This window comes from Cuculus canorus, chromosome 7, assembly GCF_017976375.1.
Source record: "Cuculus canorus isolate bCucCan1 chromosome 7, bCucCan1.pri, whole genome shotgun sequence".
Taxonomy (NCBI): domain Eukaryota; kingdom Metazoa; phylum Chordata; class Aves; order Cuculiformes; family Cuculidae; genus Cuculus; species Cuculus canorus.
In genome coordinates this window covers 4,946,488-4,966,456 of record NC_071407.1, presented here as the reverse complement: position 1 = coordinate 4,966,456, position 19,969 = coordinate 4,946,488, and the positions used below count along the sequence as shown (strand labels likewise).

Sequence of the window (19,969 nt, the reverse complement as noted above, 5' to 3'; positions counted from 1 at the left end):
AAGGTAGCCTGCCAGCAGCACGCAAACATTGCAAACGTTGACGCTCGATTAGTTAAGAAAGCAGCTGTTTTGAAAAGTGACTGACCAAGAAATGTCAGTCAAGAGGCATGCAAGCTGTTTTCTATTGTTTTAAGACATTCCCAAACCGGTGCCAACATCAGCTTAGGGCATTGCAGGAGGAAAAGGCTGCAAACTTTTTCAGAACTCGTAGCACTCAAATTTTTGAAGAACCCTATGCTGACAACGTCAACATGCCGGTTCACTTGTCTCTCAAGGGCTTGCTGGGAGCCAAGGAAAAGTTGTCAGGGGCCACTGGTTTTTTTCAGAGATAAATGATTCTTCCAAATAACGTGATGATAAATGCCATTAGAAGAAAAATGGTAAATAGACGTGTTATTATTCAACATGAATAACTACTGTAGGAAAATTATAAAGTAGCATTAACAATTACCCCAAAGCAGGGTAGCAAAGATAAAAACGATAAATTCTACAGCATTACTTCTGTGTCATATGAGAAACAGAAAGTTAAGCCAAAGATGAGATCATCTGAACAAAGGTAAGTTTGAATAAATATCTTCTCAGAAAATCCCGCAGGCTGCAAACTTTTGAAGATTTTACATTTGGATCCAAACTCTGGCTTGAGCTCATCCGCCCATCGCAAGAGTTACATCAACAGAGGCTGCTTCTGGGGAAGGTCCTTAGGACTGAACACAGACAGTAAAACTCAGTCACAGCGGAGTCTGGAACAGGGCCTGGATTTGTTCATAACCCTGATGCAACTGATACAAACGGAAAAATCCCCTGAAAATTGCCAGAATCCAGAGACAGAAGTTTGCAGCTTTTTCTCACTTTTTAATCTCTTTCAGTTTCAGTTGCAAAGTCATCTTAAAACACAGCCAGACACAAATATCAGACACAATTTGCCTCTGTCCCACCTCCCTTGGGTCCTTTAAAGAAGGCATTCAATGACAGACACAATTAGCTGCTTTCAGCCCACCCCCACTAGGAAACGGCTACAGCATTCAAGTTCCACAGTGGCAGCTCTACTACGAATCTTTCATTGAAAAAAATGCAGCTCTGATTGCATATGGGCTTTTGGCATCCCAACTGTTCACCTGTAACCACCACGGAAGATGGAATCGCACTATTGTATCACGATTTAAGAACAGATCACAAAGATTTAATTCATTACCATAAACAATAAAATCAGTCTTGAAAAGTATTCAATGAATAGCACTTAGAGATACATTTTTAAGCAGTGCGGGTGTGGACGAACAGTTTGTTTTCATATCTTGCTTTTATATATGTGACCAGTAATTCTGAATGCACTGGGAACCTGAATGACCTGTACATTTTCTATAGTGTACGTAGAATTTGTACATCACTGCAAAAACAATAAGTGAAGTTTGTGGTTTTTAAATGCTTCCAGGCAATTGCCTGCAGCTTTAATTAGGAAATCTACTTTGCAAACCATAAGTCTATGTTAGAAAAAATGACTAGTGGTTTGGAATATCTATGGGGTTTTCTGCAAGCTTTAAATGAATTGGTTTTAGGAGGGAGGACCCCTACATTAGTGATTTCTGTATACACGAGCCATAACTTTTGTTTTCAGTCCTTGATAGTTTTCCCAAATCCCAGAATCGAGTTTGTGATTCACTGCTGCAAATATTTGCTCACTTTCACAAGCATATGAAGATTTCAAAAATAATTAATCAGAAACAAAACCAGAAGATACATATTTACGAAGTAAGAAACGCTAATTAGCATAGTGCAAAAAATTGCATCAATCAAGAACGAAAGAAAAGGTAGAAAAGGAGATATTAAAATACGCAACAATTTTCCAATCCTAAATTTTCACTGCTAAGAGAAACAAGCGCTGCACTAAGTGACATAATAAAGGAACAATAGTTCTACATATACTTCTAACGCAGTTGCCCTTACCAGGTCTGTGGAAATGCTGAGGGGAACGTGACATGGTGGGTGTGTAGCTATGACGACTGTAGACTGGAGAATTAATGGAGCCCTGACTGGTAGACCTGTGTATCATGCGATCCCGAACATCTTGATAACCCTGCAGAACAGAAGCATTCACTAATAAATGTCAATGAACATGAAGCATCTTTAGCAGCCTGTTCACGATCTGAAGGCACCAGCAGAAGCTACTAAAATAAAAATATCCCTTTAGCTTTCCACATACTTCATTATTACTGTTGTGTAATGATCTGCTCCAAAGACTCCAATCCATTTTTATAATCATGGTCAGAATTCAGTCTTGGAAGGTTCCAACTCCATCTGTAATTTCTATTGAATTCTATATAATCCTACATTTGCCCACATTCCTGTGACTCTGTAAGGGAAGCTGTGAGCTGAGTATGTCTGTCCTGCAGCGTCCTGCATGAGATATATGACCTAGCCTTCAGCTAGCTAACCTGGAGACCAGCGAGAATTCAACAGCTCCAGCACAGAGCTCTCTGTGGCTTCGTTTACCACGTGTCTTGAGTAGCTACATAAAAAGGTATTTAGCACCCAAATTAGATTTCCCCTTGTACCTGAAAACATTAGCCTTTCTTGCATAGTGAAATTTAATTTACTTGGCTTCCTGGGGGGGAAAAAAAGCCAAAAAATCCCAATAAAAATAACACCTACCCCCCTAAAGCAACCCCATAAACCCTCAAAACGATAACGCTCCTGCAATGGCATCTATTGTATCCTGACAAATGACCTCCCAAATGTTTCATGTTCTTGTGATGTTCAAATTAATTCCTACAGAAAAGCAAACCCAAGCCAATCTTCAAGAGAAAACTGTGAATATTTTAGCAGCAAACATGGCTTATTATTCAGATGCTTAGAGCAGCATTTTAGCCCATGTAAGTCATCCAGCTCTTGAGCTCTGAGCCTGCCTGTGCCACAACAAGAAGTGACCTCTGCTGGGCAAATTACTCCGCTTTATAAATGGGTAAGAGCTGTCGCTTCAGTTTTTGTACAATCTGTCAATAAGAACTTAATGTTTCCCTTTTAGAGTTAATTTTTGTTAAGCTTCAATATTCAGAAAATATGTCTGTGTGGCAAACGGAGATGATCAGGCTGATAACAAAACCAACACCTGCTTTTGCTGAAGTGAATAGTTCTAATCACAGCAAGATACTGGCCCCAAAAGTCCCACCAAACTTACTTCTGCAGAAGGGGTAGGTGATAACGTCCTTGGAGACTGCAAAGACATAAAAATAAGGTTACTGAAAGATCATTGTATGTGCTGGGCCAGCAAACGGCAATCTAAACACTGCTGCAGATGCATGGGGATGTGGCAACATAAAACGGCAACGTAGAAATTACTGAGGCCAATGCAGCACTGGAACTTGCTTTTTCCACATTGCTCGGGAACTGGTCCATAAATCATTGAAGCAATTAGAGTTTCTGGGAGAATCTTTATAAGCATGTATAATTAAGTCAAATACCATGCACCATCATCTCTCAGCCATCTAATCATTGTGGTAATTAAAACATAGCTGTAAAGATCAAAATCAGGAAGGGTTATTAATTTAATAACTATGCTTGTTATGAAGAAATCTTTAAAGTGGAAATCAAAAGTAAATAATCTTAACTCAGAGCTTTGCATGGCATCAGAAATACAGAATAACTTCCAGGATGAAGCATGTTTTTCCTCCAACACATAGACTCTGGCAAAAATGTGCTTCTCCCCAAGGCCTTACATTTCATACCCATGCAAAGGAGTATGTAGTTGTCATCAACATTTCTTTGATATGATCTTCTTTAAATCTCTGTGTTCTTCCACGGTAATGTAAGGAGAACAGACCGGAATTACAAGTGAGTAATTGAAAGAACTGCACAAAAGCCAGTGGGCAGAAACATGCACAATGTTATGAAAAGTTTGTATTACAGAGACAGGATAACTGAGGCAAGAAATACCTTTGGAAACGAAGCAGAAGATCATGCATATGTTGATGGTACAAACACAAATAAAGGCTATATAAAATTACCAGTTACGTGCCCTTTAATCACAAGGCAATTTGAAGCTGGAAGATCAGGATTTAATTATTTTCTTTATGCACTAAACTTCAATATTATTTAATTGCCATAATAAACTGGGGAAGAGATTATGCTTTTCAATAAGACCACAATTACTATAGAATGATACACCTATTAAGGTGATGTCTCAGAAGCAAAACTGCTGACACTGGTCTACCTATTACAATAATGTACAACAGCAATAGCGTAAGGTGGATGCAGAATTTCTGATCATAAATGCCCAGCTATATATTTTGCATCAAGAGTTCGCTGACTCTCATGGAGCCGGTGATGCTGTGAATGCAAAGTATCCAAACAAAGGAGTGACATTTTATATTTGGATACAGAACATCTCCTTGTCAACAACTTTCCATAAAGCTTTTTAAAGACTGCTTTTGTTACTTTCCATCAAAGCCTCGAGTGCCTTTTACATTCTTATTTTCCTAATCCTTATAACTGCAGAAGCTCTATACAGCAAACCACCATTTCATTATAGATATAACTGCAGCAGCCATAAAAACTTTGTTCCACATGCAACATATTGCACACGCTGCTTTGTAGCATCATTTTCCACAAAAAAAACTCCACCCCTGACATCTAATCTAAAGCTTTCAATACGAAGGAAAAAAGCACACGTTGTGATGTGCGTTGCTGCATTTTTCTGCTAGTAATTTGTACATTACTGTAAATAAACAGATTTACATAATCTGCTGTGGTTGCCTGGATGCTAAGTTAATGACTCCTGTAAAAGGTAAGCACAGGAATCTAAGACTGGGAAGGCATTCCAGAAAGTAATGTGCCAGATCCGTGACTGACCTTTTGTGTATTTTCACTCCATCACTAATTGACATCATCTTGTTGCTTTTTAGGAAAGGGAACGGCACTCTGCAGCCGGTTTACTGTTTTATCATGCACAGGTGAGCTGCTGTATCTCAGACCCTGAGGCTGCCAAGGAATATTTGGTTCTTCTGGGTTTAAGAGGTCTTTTAAAATCTCATCTAGCCCAGAATCACCCCAGTCAGCTCAAAATACACTGTGCAGTCAACTGAGAAGAAACAACTCAGTTCTGGAACAGTGGAAATACAGAATGATGACTTCAAACTGAAAAAAAATCTGAGTAGAGAGCCTTTTCTGACCAAATCTACAGGAAAATTTCTACTCGCTGCAACAGGCTCGATGCTCTATGACATTGTGATTTCAGGGGCTGCTGTAACACCTGAAGTTGTTCAGGATATTTTGGGCTCTGGGAAATTTCTGCACACTTGCATAAGTGTCGTTTTATACTGCTAGTCCCAGCACCTTACACGGAACTCATTTTAACTGGCTTTTTATTGAACCACCAGGTGGGATGCCTGCTCCATTTTGAGGCATCTATCTTGTTGGAAAAAATACTTTTCTCCTTTTATGACAACTTTTTTACCGAAAGTTGTTCCAGACATTGAATGCTTTTAAGAGACAGAGTACTAGAAACAAAAGACACATGGGTAAAACGCTGCTTCTCTCAGTATTTAGGCAGCAAAGGTCAGAGCTGAGAAAAGACAATTTCAATGCTTATCAGATTGCTGCTATCAGAGAAGAAATTATAGGACACGAAGAACTTGAATAACGAACAGTATCTGGAAATGTTATCATACATTTACAGCCAGCCTTAGCAGCAGAAAATTTATATAGAGATCTCATCTCTTCACCTCTTAGAGACTAAACCACCTCCTCTGAGGTCCCTTTCACCTCCCTGCTAACTGCCAGCGGATCTGTAACTAAAACGCCTGTCCCACTAGATGGTGCTGCCTGAAAACATTTTCCATCACAAGACTTTCAGAAAAACAAGATTAGGATCACGAGTGAGAAACTTTTCAAAGCATTTCCCTTCCACTGCAATAAAGAGGAAAGTCTCATGGTGCGTCTTCTCTCTTTCTATGGCTAAAGGATATAATTTTCTTGTAGCTCACTGCCTGTAATTAAGGTTTGTCTCCACTACTGGATTCACTTTGGTGGCTCTTGCACATCTCCCTTTTACATCAAGAAATCTTTCTTAGCGGAGTTTGGAGGCTCTTTCATTTCTTTTTTTACATCACGGTGAGGGGCATTTCTAGTGCACGAGCTTAAACGTAGGCTCCTCTTTTATTTAATATCACCACCCACACTTTGTAAAGGGAATGCAGATTAAATCACTCACAGCCTGCAAATCCCTACCATGACCAAACATGTCACCTCCTTTGCTTTTTAAAGACAATGGTGACTGATGTATGAGGTACCGAGAGATTGTTGTCACTTGATTACCACAACACAAACACAAAGTAAGAGATCACTCCGCCCCAATGGGTTTGTGTTCTCATCAGGGCAAGGGAAGGGAGGAGAAACAGGTACAAAGAGGTGAGGTAACTTGCCCAAGGTGACAGAAGTCAGCAGTAGCATTAGGTGGAAAACCCAGATCTTCTGAAAAGAAGGTGAGAGTTCTTCTGTTTCCAGAACAAATTTCTCTAGTCACCAGAAATTAATTAGATTTAACGCTGGTGAAAGTACGGGGTAAGAAAACCCCAAATGCTTTTGCTTATCCCCAGAACAGCCTAACAGCAGTCAGCTTCCGATAGACTGCTTTGAGAGTGAAAAGCCTCCCCTTAAGGATTAAGAAACAGTTCACCACCTCTGGGTGAGATTAGTTCCTCCTCTGCAACTCACAAGAGACTGGGATTTGTAGAGGGTTTTGCGGAATGGATCAGGCCAGTTAGATCTGGTCAGAGGTCACCAACAAATCTCGCAGTGGCTTTGAACCAGGTGTCAGCTGGATTCACCACCGACATAAATTTAAGGGGGAGATTCTGTAATATCTTCACATGTTAATCTCTTATCTTATTCCTGAGTTAACAGTCTCCCGAATTTCCAACTCATGTTATATTATCACCGAGGCAGCTCTGATCTGTTGATGATCTTCACGCCCCTGGTGCCTGAATGATTTACTGTACTTTCTTTCTCCTCAGCTCATCTTCATACTCAATTCAGTTACAGTCAGTAAAGTCACTGAGAGTGGAAGGAAGTAAATCCATTTCCATGTCCATTTAGATTTGCACTCAGGACGTTTCGTTTACAGTCAGATGGTATTACATGACAAAACCTGCTTCGTGATCTGCACTGGAACCACGTCCACAGTAATTGCAGCTATGGAAGTTCACCTGAGAAAACTGGGGGACCCTGCAACCTGAAGAGACATTTTTAAATACAAATCTAAAAAAAATAAATTAGATAGATGTTTTTTTTTTCCTATCGTTGCAGGGTATCCTTACTGAATGCCAGCAGTTTAAAATGGAAGGCAGCTATTTCCGTAAGACAGCTAACCTGCTTTCCCAGGTGGAAAAGCGCTTCATCCTGACCTACATCAGCTTTTATTCAGTTTGTCTGGCAAAGTGCTCTGGAAAGAATATTTCTCTTCGATATGAGCGACAGAAAGCATCCTGCTACTCTTAATCCTTTTACTGCCATAAAACACAGTATTCCTCATATTCTGTTGAGAATCTCAGTGCTCCAGAGCACAAAACCAGGTTGGCTTTTGCCTCCCTTTCTGGACTTTGCTATACCCAAGGAGTAGGATATCCACGTGAGTCACGAGAATGCACAAACAGCCTCCAAGCCTCCCCCCTGCCAGCGGCTGGTGTTAATGTAAGTGTTTAGTTGTGCGTTTAATTGCGGAGTTTCGCGCATGAGGCATGTTCCCATTAAACCCAGATCAAACAGACAAAAAGCACTGTGAACAGCAGCAGCAACCTCTAGGAATGTCAATTGGAAACTGTTTCAAAAGAGGATAGAAGCGAAGCAGGCTTTGAATGAAGCTTAGAGCAGAATGAGTTGCTTGTCGGTTCATTACCTCTCCAAGACTCTGTCTCTCCTGTCTGTCCTCGTAGGCGGAAGTGTAGAATGGCTCATAAGTAATTAGGTCTGGACGTTCAATGTCATAAATGGCCTTGACTTTGGGAATGGCTGCTAAATCCTTGTAATCAAGGATTTCATTGTCTACTTTTGCCTGAAGGTCAAAGACAGAAGATAAATTAACTCACACAAATGCACTGGTAATTTCTGTTATACACAATTTATGATTTCTGTGTATTTGTTGTCACACTGTTGCTATGGAAAGCCCTTTTTGGCACTCTACATGCCAAGGGATTGCTCCTCGGTCTTCTCCAGCAAGCCTCCTCTGCAAAAGCACACAGTGTTTTCTCAGTTTAGGAAAGAAAGAACATGGCATGTATAGATCTCACAGAAAAGTCTCCTATCCTCAGTACCGAGCTGGAAACGTCAGCTTTAAAAATGGCTCATTTTGTGGCCTCAGGCAAGTATTTTCACCTTTCTGCTCTTGTTTTCCCAATATGTAAAACGTGTGATAACATCAGTTTAGATTGCAGATTACAGGGATTACGAGAGGATTCCATGCAGAACACCATAGACAGAAATTCAGCTTATAAATGTGCACACAAGAGGAAATACAACTTCTTACAACAAAATAAAAAGGCAAACAGGACTATTTATCAGGACTGGGTATCCAAACTCTCAAACGAAATGATTATATTGCATTCATCACTCAACCTATACCCTAGCTTCTTCCTAAGGCATATGTTGCTTACTAACTGCTTAGTACTAACATTGACTATTTTTTCTATTAAAACTGTAAGGAGCTCTCAACTAGTTAAAAATTGGAATTAGGAAATCAGTTCCAAAGACAGCTGCACCTATTAGAAGAAGTTAGAAAGAGGCCTGACATAGAATTTAGATAGCTATCTTTCCTTTCTTAAAAGAAGACTTAAAAAGAAATCATCAATGCATCGTTACCCATCTTACAGAAATATATTTGATGACTAAAACTGAAAGAGAATATTCAAATTGGCTTTCAACTCCTCTACTCGGTATTTTATTTGTTCATAGTAGGTCTCACAAGGATACAAGGCTGATCTGTTTCTACTCATGTTCAATTCTGTTCTTCTTGACCAGTAGCATCTAGTATTATTGGGTTAAAGCACATTTGCCTTCCCAAGCTGTCCTAACAACCACTGATCTTGGTGGTTATTAAGCAATGCCATTAATTAGAAACAGTATAAAACATTTTCTGATAGAGAAGTAAGGTTTAAAATAGTTAAGAAATTAACTTTCTAAAAATACCCTCAAATCTGCTTAGTACCTCACCAGATATAACAAAACACCTTAAGCCAGTTTAACCCTTAAAATACACAGGTACACTAACATGTGCTATTTCTGTAATATTCTTACCACAGTACGTTAATGAGCTGCAAATATGTCTGGATATTCTTAACCCAATATAAATTACCACAGATATTTTTGTAGACCCTGGTTTGGGCCACGGTGTTGCCCCGCAGACTGTGCAGCAAATTTCATGAGCTCCATCTTATGAAGCTGATTTTACCAGCAGAATGCCTGTTCTCCAGGACACGTTCCATGTGTTGATATCTGCAGCCATAACACTTTCAACACATCAGCTAATTTTAGTTGTTGTTGCTTCAGTGTAATGCACTGAAGAATTAGCATTAACTCAAATTCAGGACTTGAGATTTGTCGTTTTGTGAAATTTTATGCACTGTTATACACTGAACTGATAAATTTCTCTCTCACGCTGTATTGTCACCTATATCATTTTAAGGTTATCTACAAAATCAGTGATTCAGGGTTATGCATAGGTAACAGAAAATAAAGCTTGCCCTCTAGTCTGCTCTCCTTTCCAGCATACATTCATCTTTGCTCCCTTCATAAGAGACTCTCTCACTAACTTGCCTTTCCATGATTGTCTTCTTTACCTATTATCTCCCACTTCTGCCTTGGGTTTTATCCAGGTTATCTGAGAGCATGTTTTATATGAGGACAAAAGTTCTACAGACTTTCAAGGAACAGGACTCTTAAATCGATGTGAGGTTTTGGAAGTGTAGGTTAAATGCATGGAAATAGAGCAAGTTTGTGACGGCTGAGTTGTTCTGTTATTCTCTTAAGTGCATTTGATATTCTTCCTCCTTAGAACCAGACAAGTACAGCCACAAAAGATGACGTTTTTTGAACCTATGGATTTCTCTGCAAAATTAAACAAAAAATGGCACTGACATTTCCAATACTGAAATGCCTGAAAAAGTGGTGTGAAAAGAGGAGAAGAACGTTAGTCCTTTGAAAATTTTGGCCCTACCTTCTGCTATCTTATTTCCACTTTTAATTTCTAAGACCTTAAGGGCTCAAAAGTTACCAATAATGAGGCCAAGAAGTGAAAGGGATCCTCGAAAATAATGAAAGAGGAGGTTTGATTACTGAAGGAATCATATTAAACTCTACATCTCAGGTAACACAAATAAAATGGCTTATCAATAGCTTTGCATTTTCAGCATTGTTTAGTAAAAGAAGGATGTTAAATGTAATTTTTGTTCTTAAGTGAAAAACACCTTTCCTTCCACAACGAAAAGATATGACTTCTGGAATGGAAGATATATCAGCCAGGCTGACCCTCCTACCTACAACTGCTGACAGGAGACCTCCAAAGAATTGCATATTGAGGTGCACAGATCTCCTCACACAACCCCTAACAAAGCCAAACAACCTGTCTGCCTTCTGTCCCTCTTCCCATCACCAAGTGACTTGAAGAGATTTACTGCATCTTTTCAAGGGAAATGTGACCTGGAGAAAACCTATCCTGCTCTTGAAATTCTGTAGTTACAAAAACTACATCTGTTGTGACAAGAATGTTAGCAATTTAACTACTAGAATGAAGCCCCTGGGATCAGTGTAAGTTAATTCCGCATCGAGTACTTCACGTGCAAGCAAGGGTTCAGCAGCTTCTTTGTCAGAAGGAATACTTACATAGATAGTGTGGCCTGGAGAGCCAGGTATACTGGAACCTGGTCTGGAATAAATGCTTTCTGATGATGTTCTTGTAGGCTGAAAAACAAAAAGCAACTTATCAGAGCAACCTGAGGCCACTGACATCGGTAAGTTTGGTTTTAACTGAAGAAATCTGCATACATCTTGAAATTAACTGAATTTAGGAAAAACTGTCAACACAAATGCAAGCATTCTGGCAATCTGCACATTCTCGTGAGGGAGGTGGGCTTTTTGGTTGGTTTTTTTTGGTAGGGGAAGGAGTGCTGTGAGAGGGGAGAGGTTTTCTAAATCAGACCATATAAAAGACTGACAACAATAATGAACAAAACTAAACAACATCTGCCAGAGACACTGCAAGGAGCCATACAAAGTACAGTCCAGGATAGTCCCGCTGGCCATTGAATCAAAACGTTAGTTCACAAATAGCTAGAGGTATCAGCAGTTCAGCAGACAAAACTGTTTGGAGGAGCACAGCACACACGTTACCACTTTCCAGTTGTTCAATCACTGGATTTCCATTATGAATAGAGAACCGAATTCAGCCCTTCTAAGTAGAAAGGGCCAGAAATCCTTGGCTTGGAGCTGTTCCCTACATCTGCAGCGCTATCTAGACGTAACATGAAAGCTAAGTTCTTGGTTGCAATTTCATGATTCCCCATACTGCAAAAGTTTTGGTGTTTATAACCTGCAGACTAAAGTTCATGAGAACAGCCACACCCGTAACACATTTAGCAGATTGTCGCACACTTCATCAGTACTTAACAGACACTAATTCCCTGGGTGAAGTTTTGTGAGAAGAGACAAAATAACTTGTCAGAGAGATTGGGGATCCTGAGAACCATCTACTGGATCAAAAGTCACCCAGGCTATTGCAGCGGTTACTCCTAAACTTGCCATGCAGCAGACACGCAAAGGTAGTCAACGGTACCCCACTTCCACTTAAGAAACCATAACCAATTTTTGCTCCCTAATTGATTGCAAAGAACCAAATCCCATCACAAAGCAATGCACCAGCACACGACTCTAATGATACTAGTGAAGGGGGACACTTCAAAATCACTGAAAATTAAATATTGGTAAATAGTCCTTACCTCGTCAACTTGTGACATTGAACTAAGGCACCTTCAGGCCCACGCTGAAGAGAAATAATGCTTGACAGCCTGGCTTGCTGATTTTTCTTAGGAAATATCTGGAGTGAACACAACAAGGCTACTGGACCTTTCTTATCTCTCAGAGTACATTTCCTGAACGGATCCTTCAACAGACCTCAGAGCTTTTCCACCTTTTATTTCATAGCCAGGGAAGCTATTGGAAACATCTGTATAAAAAATGCTGAAGACTGGTCGTGGACCATCCAGCAGGCTTTCTCTGACTCCATTTGGGGAAATGAAATCACCGTATTCAGGGAGGAGCAGAGGAATAAAAGGCTTTGAACATTTTTCACCAAAAAACGTGAAGATTCAGATCAAACAGAGAGCAGACGTGGCCATAGACCAAGATAGTCACAAATACTCTCCAGAGCATGTCTGAGAACACTTTCTCCGCTGGATCTTTGTGTGTTTCTTTCCTTTTCTCTCTGTAGCTGTAAATTCCTACATCCCAAAAGGGAACAGGCAATTCTCAGCTGCCCTTAAGCTCCTCCCATAATGCGATCAAAGCGAAAAAAACAACAACAACCACTTGTTTCATGGATACGTTACAAGAATTGAGCTGGAGAATCTGGCTCTTGTTGGGAAACACTTTATTCCCCCTTCCATTCTGCCATTTCATGCCACTGTCTGTTTGAGTGGAGGCACATGTAACGTGTTGCTGCAGTTGCCATGGAAAACAATTGTTTTCATTACAACATAGGGAACAGTATTAAGTAGTTGAGGTACTGTTAGGGGTGTCTCTGTCACCCTTGGCTTTCAGCAGACATACTTTAAGAGTTCAGTCTGCTCGATTCTCCCCGTTGTAAGAAAAAAAGCATTAAGAGGCAGCTACAGCCTCTTCCTACTTGGCAGGCCCTCTGGTTTGCTCTTCACTCTGGATCTTTTATAATAACTTCAGAAAACAAGAAATTCTCAGCCCTCAGTCGATCTCTTTAGTCTCATCTCTTAGAGTCACTGCTAAAAGCTTTTTCAGCGAGGAAAATTAATTTGTATTTATCACTTCAGTGATAGTTGTATTTATCACCAGCGTTAGCAGGTGCTCTTAACCCTGTGGTATAGGAGCAGTTGTCAGATGGAGTGGCAAGTTGTAGCGCTTGTTCTTTATTTCCCAACTGTGCTTCTGCTCCACATTCCTTGCTACCATCCCATTAACATGGCCATGGGCCAGATATGACACCCTTTAAAACCAGTTTTCTATTTTCTGTAATTCTTCCTGTGCACATCAATTTTATCTTCCACGCATCGCAAAGCTCCACACTGCCTGGGCAGGATCGCATCCTGCCACCGACTGCCTGCCTGAGCACACACTGTTCCTCTCCGGAGGAGCTTAGTCCAAACAGACCTGGAACTCTGCAGCTCCTGCGTTCACTGCCAGTCCTGTATCTTGCTGAAGTTTACAACAAACCCCTGAAGACACTGCATGAAAAAGAGTACTTCTGCATCTGCTCTCAACCTTCCCATCTCAGTTTGCCCTGTTTCTTGTTTTTAATTACACAGGCTGTTTCTATTGCAGATAGCTTCCCATATGGTCTGGAATCCTTCACAGCTTTGCACTTTTCCCTAAAGACAATTGCATTGCACTTAAAAGCATTTGTGCTGCTTGCCTCAACAAACATACACTAAAGATTCCTTGATATAAGCTGTTCCTCTGGAATACTTTCGGTTGCTATGATTGGCTGCTTTCCTAAGAAACCTACAATAGCTCCTGACAGGTCACGGCTTTTATTAGATCGTACATTACATCTTCGTTAGCATTTGAGGATCTCCGACCTCGTGTACCACGATTGTAACTTTATGTCTTAAGCAGATGGTAAGAGACACACCGGCAATCGGATTCTCTATTGATGGAACTGCAATGGGGTACAAATTCCGCCTTAGAAGAGAGCTGATCAGACCACAGGTGAAACAGGATTAGTGGCTATCCCTGATTCAACCTTAAGCCTTCAGTGGAGATAGAATGTAAGCATCTCTTTCACACATTGTTGGAAGAAGATAGGTAAAGAAATTACAGGAAACATCCTTTAATACGAACACATTAATTTAGAGGTATTTCCCTCCATCACAATTGTCCCGTGACATTTGTTCTACACTCCTGGCAGCAAAGCAAGTAAGTTAAGCTGCCTTAACTACTTCTACAAACAGGTCTGGAACACTTTTTATACGATTGTTCTTGTTCTTGAAGGATTCAAACAGAGCTTTTATCTTTGTGCAGAGAAAGTTAAAGCAAATTTCTAAGAACTACAACTAATCTTTTTTTCTTTTCTTGTGGTGCATGGCCTTTCTCTGCATTTCATGACAGTAAAAACGTCATCTCTCTTTTTCTTTCCTCTTCCATTCATATGGATGTAACAGTAGTAAATATATCAATACGGGATGTCTGTACCAGATAAAGTCTAAGAAAAAAACCAATAGAAATTCATGCATGTTATTAAAGGAGCCAAAGGAAAGAACCAGATCACAAAGCATCTAACATAACTGCAAGACGAATCAGTATTTCCCACTTTATCACAGACTTCTTATTCTTATGTTTTTGTTCTTCGTTCCATGCATTTGTCTTCAGCGCAGGAGTTCCTTACCAACTTCCTTTGCAGACTGGCAGGAGTAAAACCAACTGTCATGCTTTTTCCATTAGATTTGCTGTGAGTTTCAATGCTCAAATATTATACCATCCATGCATACGCTCCAAACTCATTAACTTGTTATTTTAATATTAGATTGCGAAGCTTAAGCTGTTCATATGCATTTACCTCCATTTCTCATGTCATCATGCACGGCACATTATCTAAAAAAATAACTTCTTTAAAAAAACAAACCCACACGAGAGCCATTCACATCATCCAGATGCTGCTGCGATGTGGTGGCTCTGCCTTTCTCAAGTACAGATGTTCAGAATCATGCTCTATAAAAACCTACAAGTGCAGGCAACCAGATCAAAACGGATCCCAAGAACATCTGGCCAAACGGATGCACTGTTGTTTAACAAAGGCATCATCAGCATTTTTTACAGTACCTGCCTTAATTTTTTGATAGAGTTCATTATGCAAGGCGGTGATAATAGCTGCAGAAGAATGAATATGTTTTCACTTAATAACATGTAACACTATAGCTTAAACTAATTCTCGACACTTAAGAAGCTACTTTAAATGAAGCATATTTATAAATAAACTACTAGAAGATTAGGATGTAATTTATTCTACTAGGCAAACACAACTTTGCGAGAGGAAGGGATTTACCTTTTCTAGTACAACACTTGTCACTCTGACTACCTGCTTCATCATCTGCAAGGTTTTACAGTTATTTAGGACTTAACGGTCGCTAAAGCATAGGCTTCCTGTGGATTTCAGTATTTTTCAGTGGCTGTGTACAAGACCAACAAAGCACCTTCAGTGTTCTATCATCCATTGTGCCTGTCTGCAAGTTCAATTGTACTCTGCTCCTTACAAGCCTGCTTCCTTCAAATGCATGCATTTGTTATTTCTGCCTTAAAGTCTACACTATGTATGCATCAAGATAAAACTATGAACAGGCTTAGTTCAAATTCACACAGACACACATATTAATAGGTTACAACCAATTTTCTTTCCCTTCTAGACACAATGGTCAGACAGAAGAATGAATTTTCAGCACATAATCATTGAAGGTATGTCGATACCAAACAATTTTTTTTACAAGACTATTCATGCAAACATAGCCTTCACCAAGTTAAGTGAAAAGTAGAAGAAAATGAAGTGGGAAGATTAGAATATGATGAATTCTACAGAAAACTTCTCAGACAATTCACGGGTTTTCACCCTACGATGTTCAGGTAGATTCAAGCCTTTGGCCCATCTTTACAGCAACACCAATGATGACAATATCTATGTGTCTATTTTGCAGAAGAACACTTCAAGTCATATATGCTTTGTATAATCAGCATATAAATAGAATTTAATATTGGCCAAATTCACACAAGAGAATATTCATCTGACCCCAAGCTACTTGTATCCTACACAGTCTACAAAGCAAGAAAGAGAACATACCTTGATTTTGACACAAGCTGCTCCTATTTCATCTTGCATATTTTTCTAATACATTGGATAGGATTTATTTTTCAATCTTACAGCTCCTGGATTTCAACACTGGAAACTCAGACTTGTGTGTGCCAAGCTGACTGCCAAAAGTCACTACACTGGGCTAAAGATGAGTGAAATGCTCCTGCAGTTTGTTGTTCTCAGACTCCAGTGTTTGATTCCATAAAGCCTTGGACCACACATACATTGCACTCCTTAGAGCATTGATAACACATCTTTATAGCTAAATTTTCTTGATACGTATTTCTGTAGCTAACAGAGAACGGCATTCAAGAGTGGTTAATGCATTGAAGCATCGTAAGTGGACTCTTATCAGCCTGTCAACCCACCACTCACTTGTACTAAGTTCATACTTGTCCATTCTGAAGGAGAAGAAATGGAAATGGGTGGTGTTCGCAGGTATAAAGCAAAGTCAAGGAATTCTGCAAGTAGGAAGTCCACAAGCAAACGACAGGAAGGACTTCCAAATTTAGACGTGGACGTGCCCCAGACTACAGAGCAAATGTTCTCAGGCAGCACACAAAAAACCAACAAAACTTGGAATCTTGTAAATATTTTCTTAATTAAAGTACTCATATGTAGTTGGTCAATATACATAAAAAAAGAACTTATTTAACTGAAGATATTTTTGTTTCTAAAATGCACGAGCCATTGTTCATGAAAAACTATTTCTTTCTAACCGTGCTTTAAAGTAAGATCTTTTTCACCATTTTCATATTTGCACTCCAATTTTTTTGTTTTGGAAGAAAAACGTTCTGTTACGCTGGAAGAACAATACTACAGCCCCCCCCCCAAAACGCATTCGAATTTAAGAAAAGAAATATTTTTAAGTGTTTCATTAAACAAAATAAAAACTGTGAGAATTAACAAACAACACCGCACCACATGATGCAAAATACAGCGTCAGTGCCCAGGGTGGCAAGTGATAGCAGGAAAGCTGTGTGGCAGAAGTAGTAGCAAGCGCAGTGAATGACAATAATGAAGAATCTTCTCAGTAAAGAAGACCATTATCAACACTATGAAAACACAACAGCAAACCTCTGCAGAGCGTGGCCTGCGCAGAACCAGACTCTTTGGATAAAAGAACTCAGATGAGGAATGCTGTCATGAAACACAAAAGGGAAAAAAAGAGTGAAAAGGAAAGCAGTTTCTCCACCTCAGCAGTTATGCTCTTTATTCAATCAAGTTACTAATATCTAATTGCTAGACAATAATCTGTGCATTATAATATCTGTGTTACTGATCCCTGCAGTGTCGTGAACAGCCAGACAGTTGTAAGAAAGCCCCTAAGCGATGTGTATTTTCCTAACACCCATATGGTTGCTTTATTTTCTGCTTGTTTTGGCCTTGTAATCTTCCCAAAATATCCAGTGTGGGGGGATCTAAAGCAGCCATTGTTTTTATGAACTTCCTCTCAGATCTTGACCAGCGAGAACGCTGATTAGTTTCTATCACAATTCAGTTACTGACAGAAAACAGAACTTGCTTCGGTTACTGAGAGAAAAATTCTATAGTGACCTCAATGACAAAAGGGCTTTTTGTTTTGTTTTGCTCTACAGAGAAAAGAAACCCAGAAGAGCAAACAGTCCACGACATTGGCTTTTTGCAGAACCACCAGAAAACCCAGACCTAACTCTGAAAGTGGCTGTACCATATGTTTGTCAACTCACAAACGATTCTGATTCTCACATCAGGTCTAAACGTATGTCATAAGAAACTGAGAGTCAAAGTACAGTTCCTAATTCGGTGGTGACACATTCGAACAGTGCACAGTTCCCCTGGTTTCGTTTGTTTCTGCACTTACCTGTTTGCTGCTGCCTTCGTTTGAGTCAGCAGAGTGAAATGTGTGTCAAAGTTATTGAAGTGAACTCAAGACACATTCTAAAAGAAGGTGTCTGTCTTTGCACCAGTGTAGATAGCCATACCATTTCTCAGATATTCCCTTAATATCCATTCTTTCACTTCATTCTCCTGCAAGAACTCACTTAAACTCCTGCAGGTGGATGAATTTACTTTACTCGCTTCAATTAAAATTAACTGAGGGGGAAGAAAACTGATATGTATGATGGCAAAAAGGAAAATATATGAAAAGGATTTGGCTGTTTCCATGGGGAATTGAAAAAAGCCAACCGATTTATAAGGTCAGCTGGAGAAGGTTCATAATGGCCACAGTGTAGTCAAGAGTGCTTTGATAAGACTCTTGCGTCAAAGTGAAAGGGAGGCATCTTATCCCAACAATCCACTACAAAGCACAAGCATTCTGATGCTTAAGCAGAGCCAAACCACTGTCTTACATTCAAATTGCTACATGAAGAAGAAAATCCAGTCTGGCGTAGTTTTCCATTTTCCTATGGAAAGTCAGGGCAGAACAATGCAAATGCTGGATGGTATGACAGTGACATTTGGCAGTGCTAGACCCCACGCTCATCAAGGGCCAATTATACTTCTGTATTGTCAGTACAGCCTAGACAAACATGAACTCTGCACAGGAAAAATTTATCTACTCATTACCTACAATCATAGTAACTTCTTTGCAGGGGATGTTTTACAGATCAGTGCTCCTAAATAAATTCTAAAGGACGTGGCTTCCTGTGAATCAGCCACACGTAGAGCAAAATCCACAGGATATCCTACATACCTCCATGCCCGTACACAGAATCATAGAATCGTTTGGGTCAGAAGAGACCTTAAAGCCCATCCAGTTCCACCCCCTGCCATGGGCAGGGATATCTTCCACTGGATCAGGGGCTTCAAGCCCCATCCAACCTGGCCTTGAACCAGAGACGGGGCAGCCACAACTTCTCTGGGCAACCTGTGCTAGTGCCTCACCACCCTAACATCAAAAAATTTCTTCCTACCTCTTAATTTCCTTGTCTGAAAGACATTTTATTCATATACAGTCTCTAATATTCATATCCAGACTGAGACATCAAAAAGAGTAAATTGCCCAGAAGATAAATCAAGGAATGCAGGCTTAGAATTGCCTGGTGCATGCGAAAAGCCATACTCCAGCATTTATCAGTGCAGCATTATTGCCATCAAGGATTTGATTCAGAAATTTTGTCTGGATACGCTGAGGTAACTCCAAAAGGTAACTGCAACTCTCCTTGGCATTCACATTTGGGTCTCTGTAAGCTGGGTCGTATTTGGATAACAAAGGAACAAGAGTCCATATTGTCTAAACGCTGTAAATAACCCTGCAGAACACAGGATAATAACAGAGCAATTATACACACATGCAAAAATGCTAAAATATATTGTAGCATTTGCCCTGTTCACATTTTCTCCTCAGGAGTCTCTTTCACAATAATTGAGATATGAAATGAAGTGTCTTACAGACTTTGCCATGTCTACACGTCAATATATGATACTATTTTAAAGGCAGTGCACCGAGACAGCTATGGGAAGGCGGTGAGCCTAAAAATCAGAGCAATACCTCTGAAGTGCCTCCACTGTTTATTCTGCCAGAGTAGTGAGAGCTATGTGAAAAAAACACGGACAAAGTCACTCTTTTAAAAACAACATTCAGTTATGGTATGTGTAAAACATCTGGTGTGTCATTGCCATGAATTCAGCTTACCCGCAGCTTGTCTTCAGTCTTAGTGGATTGCTTACAGTCGGGATGCCAGACAGTGGAACCTGAGGGAGGAAAAAACCCAACTTCTTTATTGAGAGCAAAGTAGATGACCTCTGGTCACGACAAGTCAGTTATTGAAGAGAACCCCTTCAATGCATCAAACAGTGAAACGGTATGAACCATGCAAGCAATTCACATTCAGTTCTAGCTCATGAGAAATATGAGTGAAAGAAACAATATTTAAATCTTTGGCCCATCTACAGCAGTTTCTTCCCGAGGCTGTCAAA

At 39.9% G+C, this 19,969-nt stretch overlaps 1 protein-coding gene across 10 annotated transcripts in view; it reads right to left on the bottom strand.

Moving 5' to 3' along the window:
• ABLIM1 (actin binding LIM protein 1) overlaps positions 1-19,969 on the bottom strand; it is a 202,737-nt gene that overhangs the window by 27,970 nt on the left and 154,798 nt on the right. For 7 of the 10 annotated variants that reach the window (XM_054071490.1, XM_054071488.1, XM_054071486.1 and 4 more), the window contains exons 8-14: positions 19,686-19,744; positions 17,144-17,206; positions 15,046-15,093; positions 10,864-10,941; positions 7,886-8,041; positions 3,173-3,208; positions 1,942-2,071 (exon numbers count right to left, since the gene is read on the bottom strand). In XM_054071490.1, coding sequence (XP_053927465.1) covers positions 1,942-2,071; positions 3,173-3,208; positions 7,886-8,041; positions 10,864-10,941; positions 15,046-15,093; positions 17,144-17,206; positions 19,686-19,744 — 570 coding nt within the window. The remainder of the gene's footprint in view (positions 1-1,941; positions 2,072-3,172; positions 3,209-7,885; positions 8,042-10,863; positions 10,942-15,045; positions 15,094-17,143; positions 17,207-19,685; positions 19,745-19,969) is intronic. The other 3 variants (XM_054071492.1, XM_054071484.1, XM_054071493.1) reach the window with 3 other exon arrangements.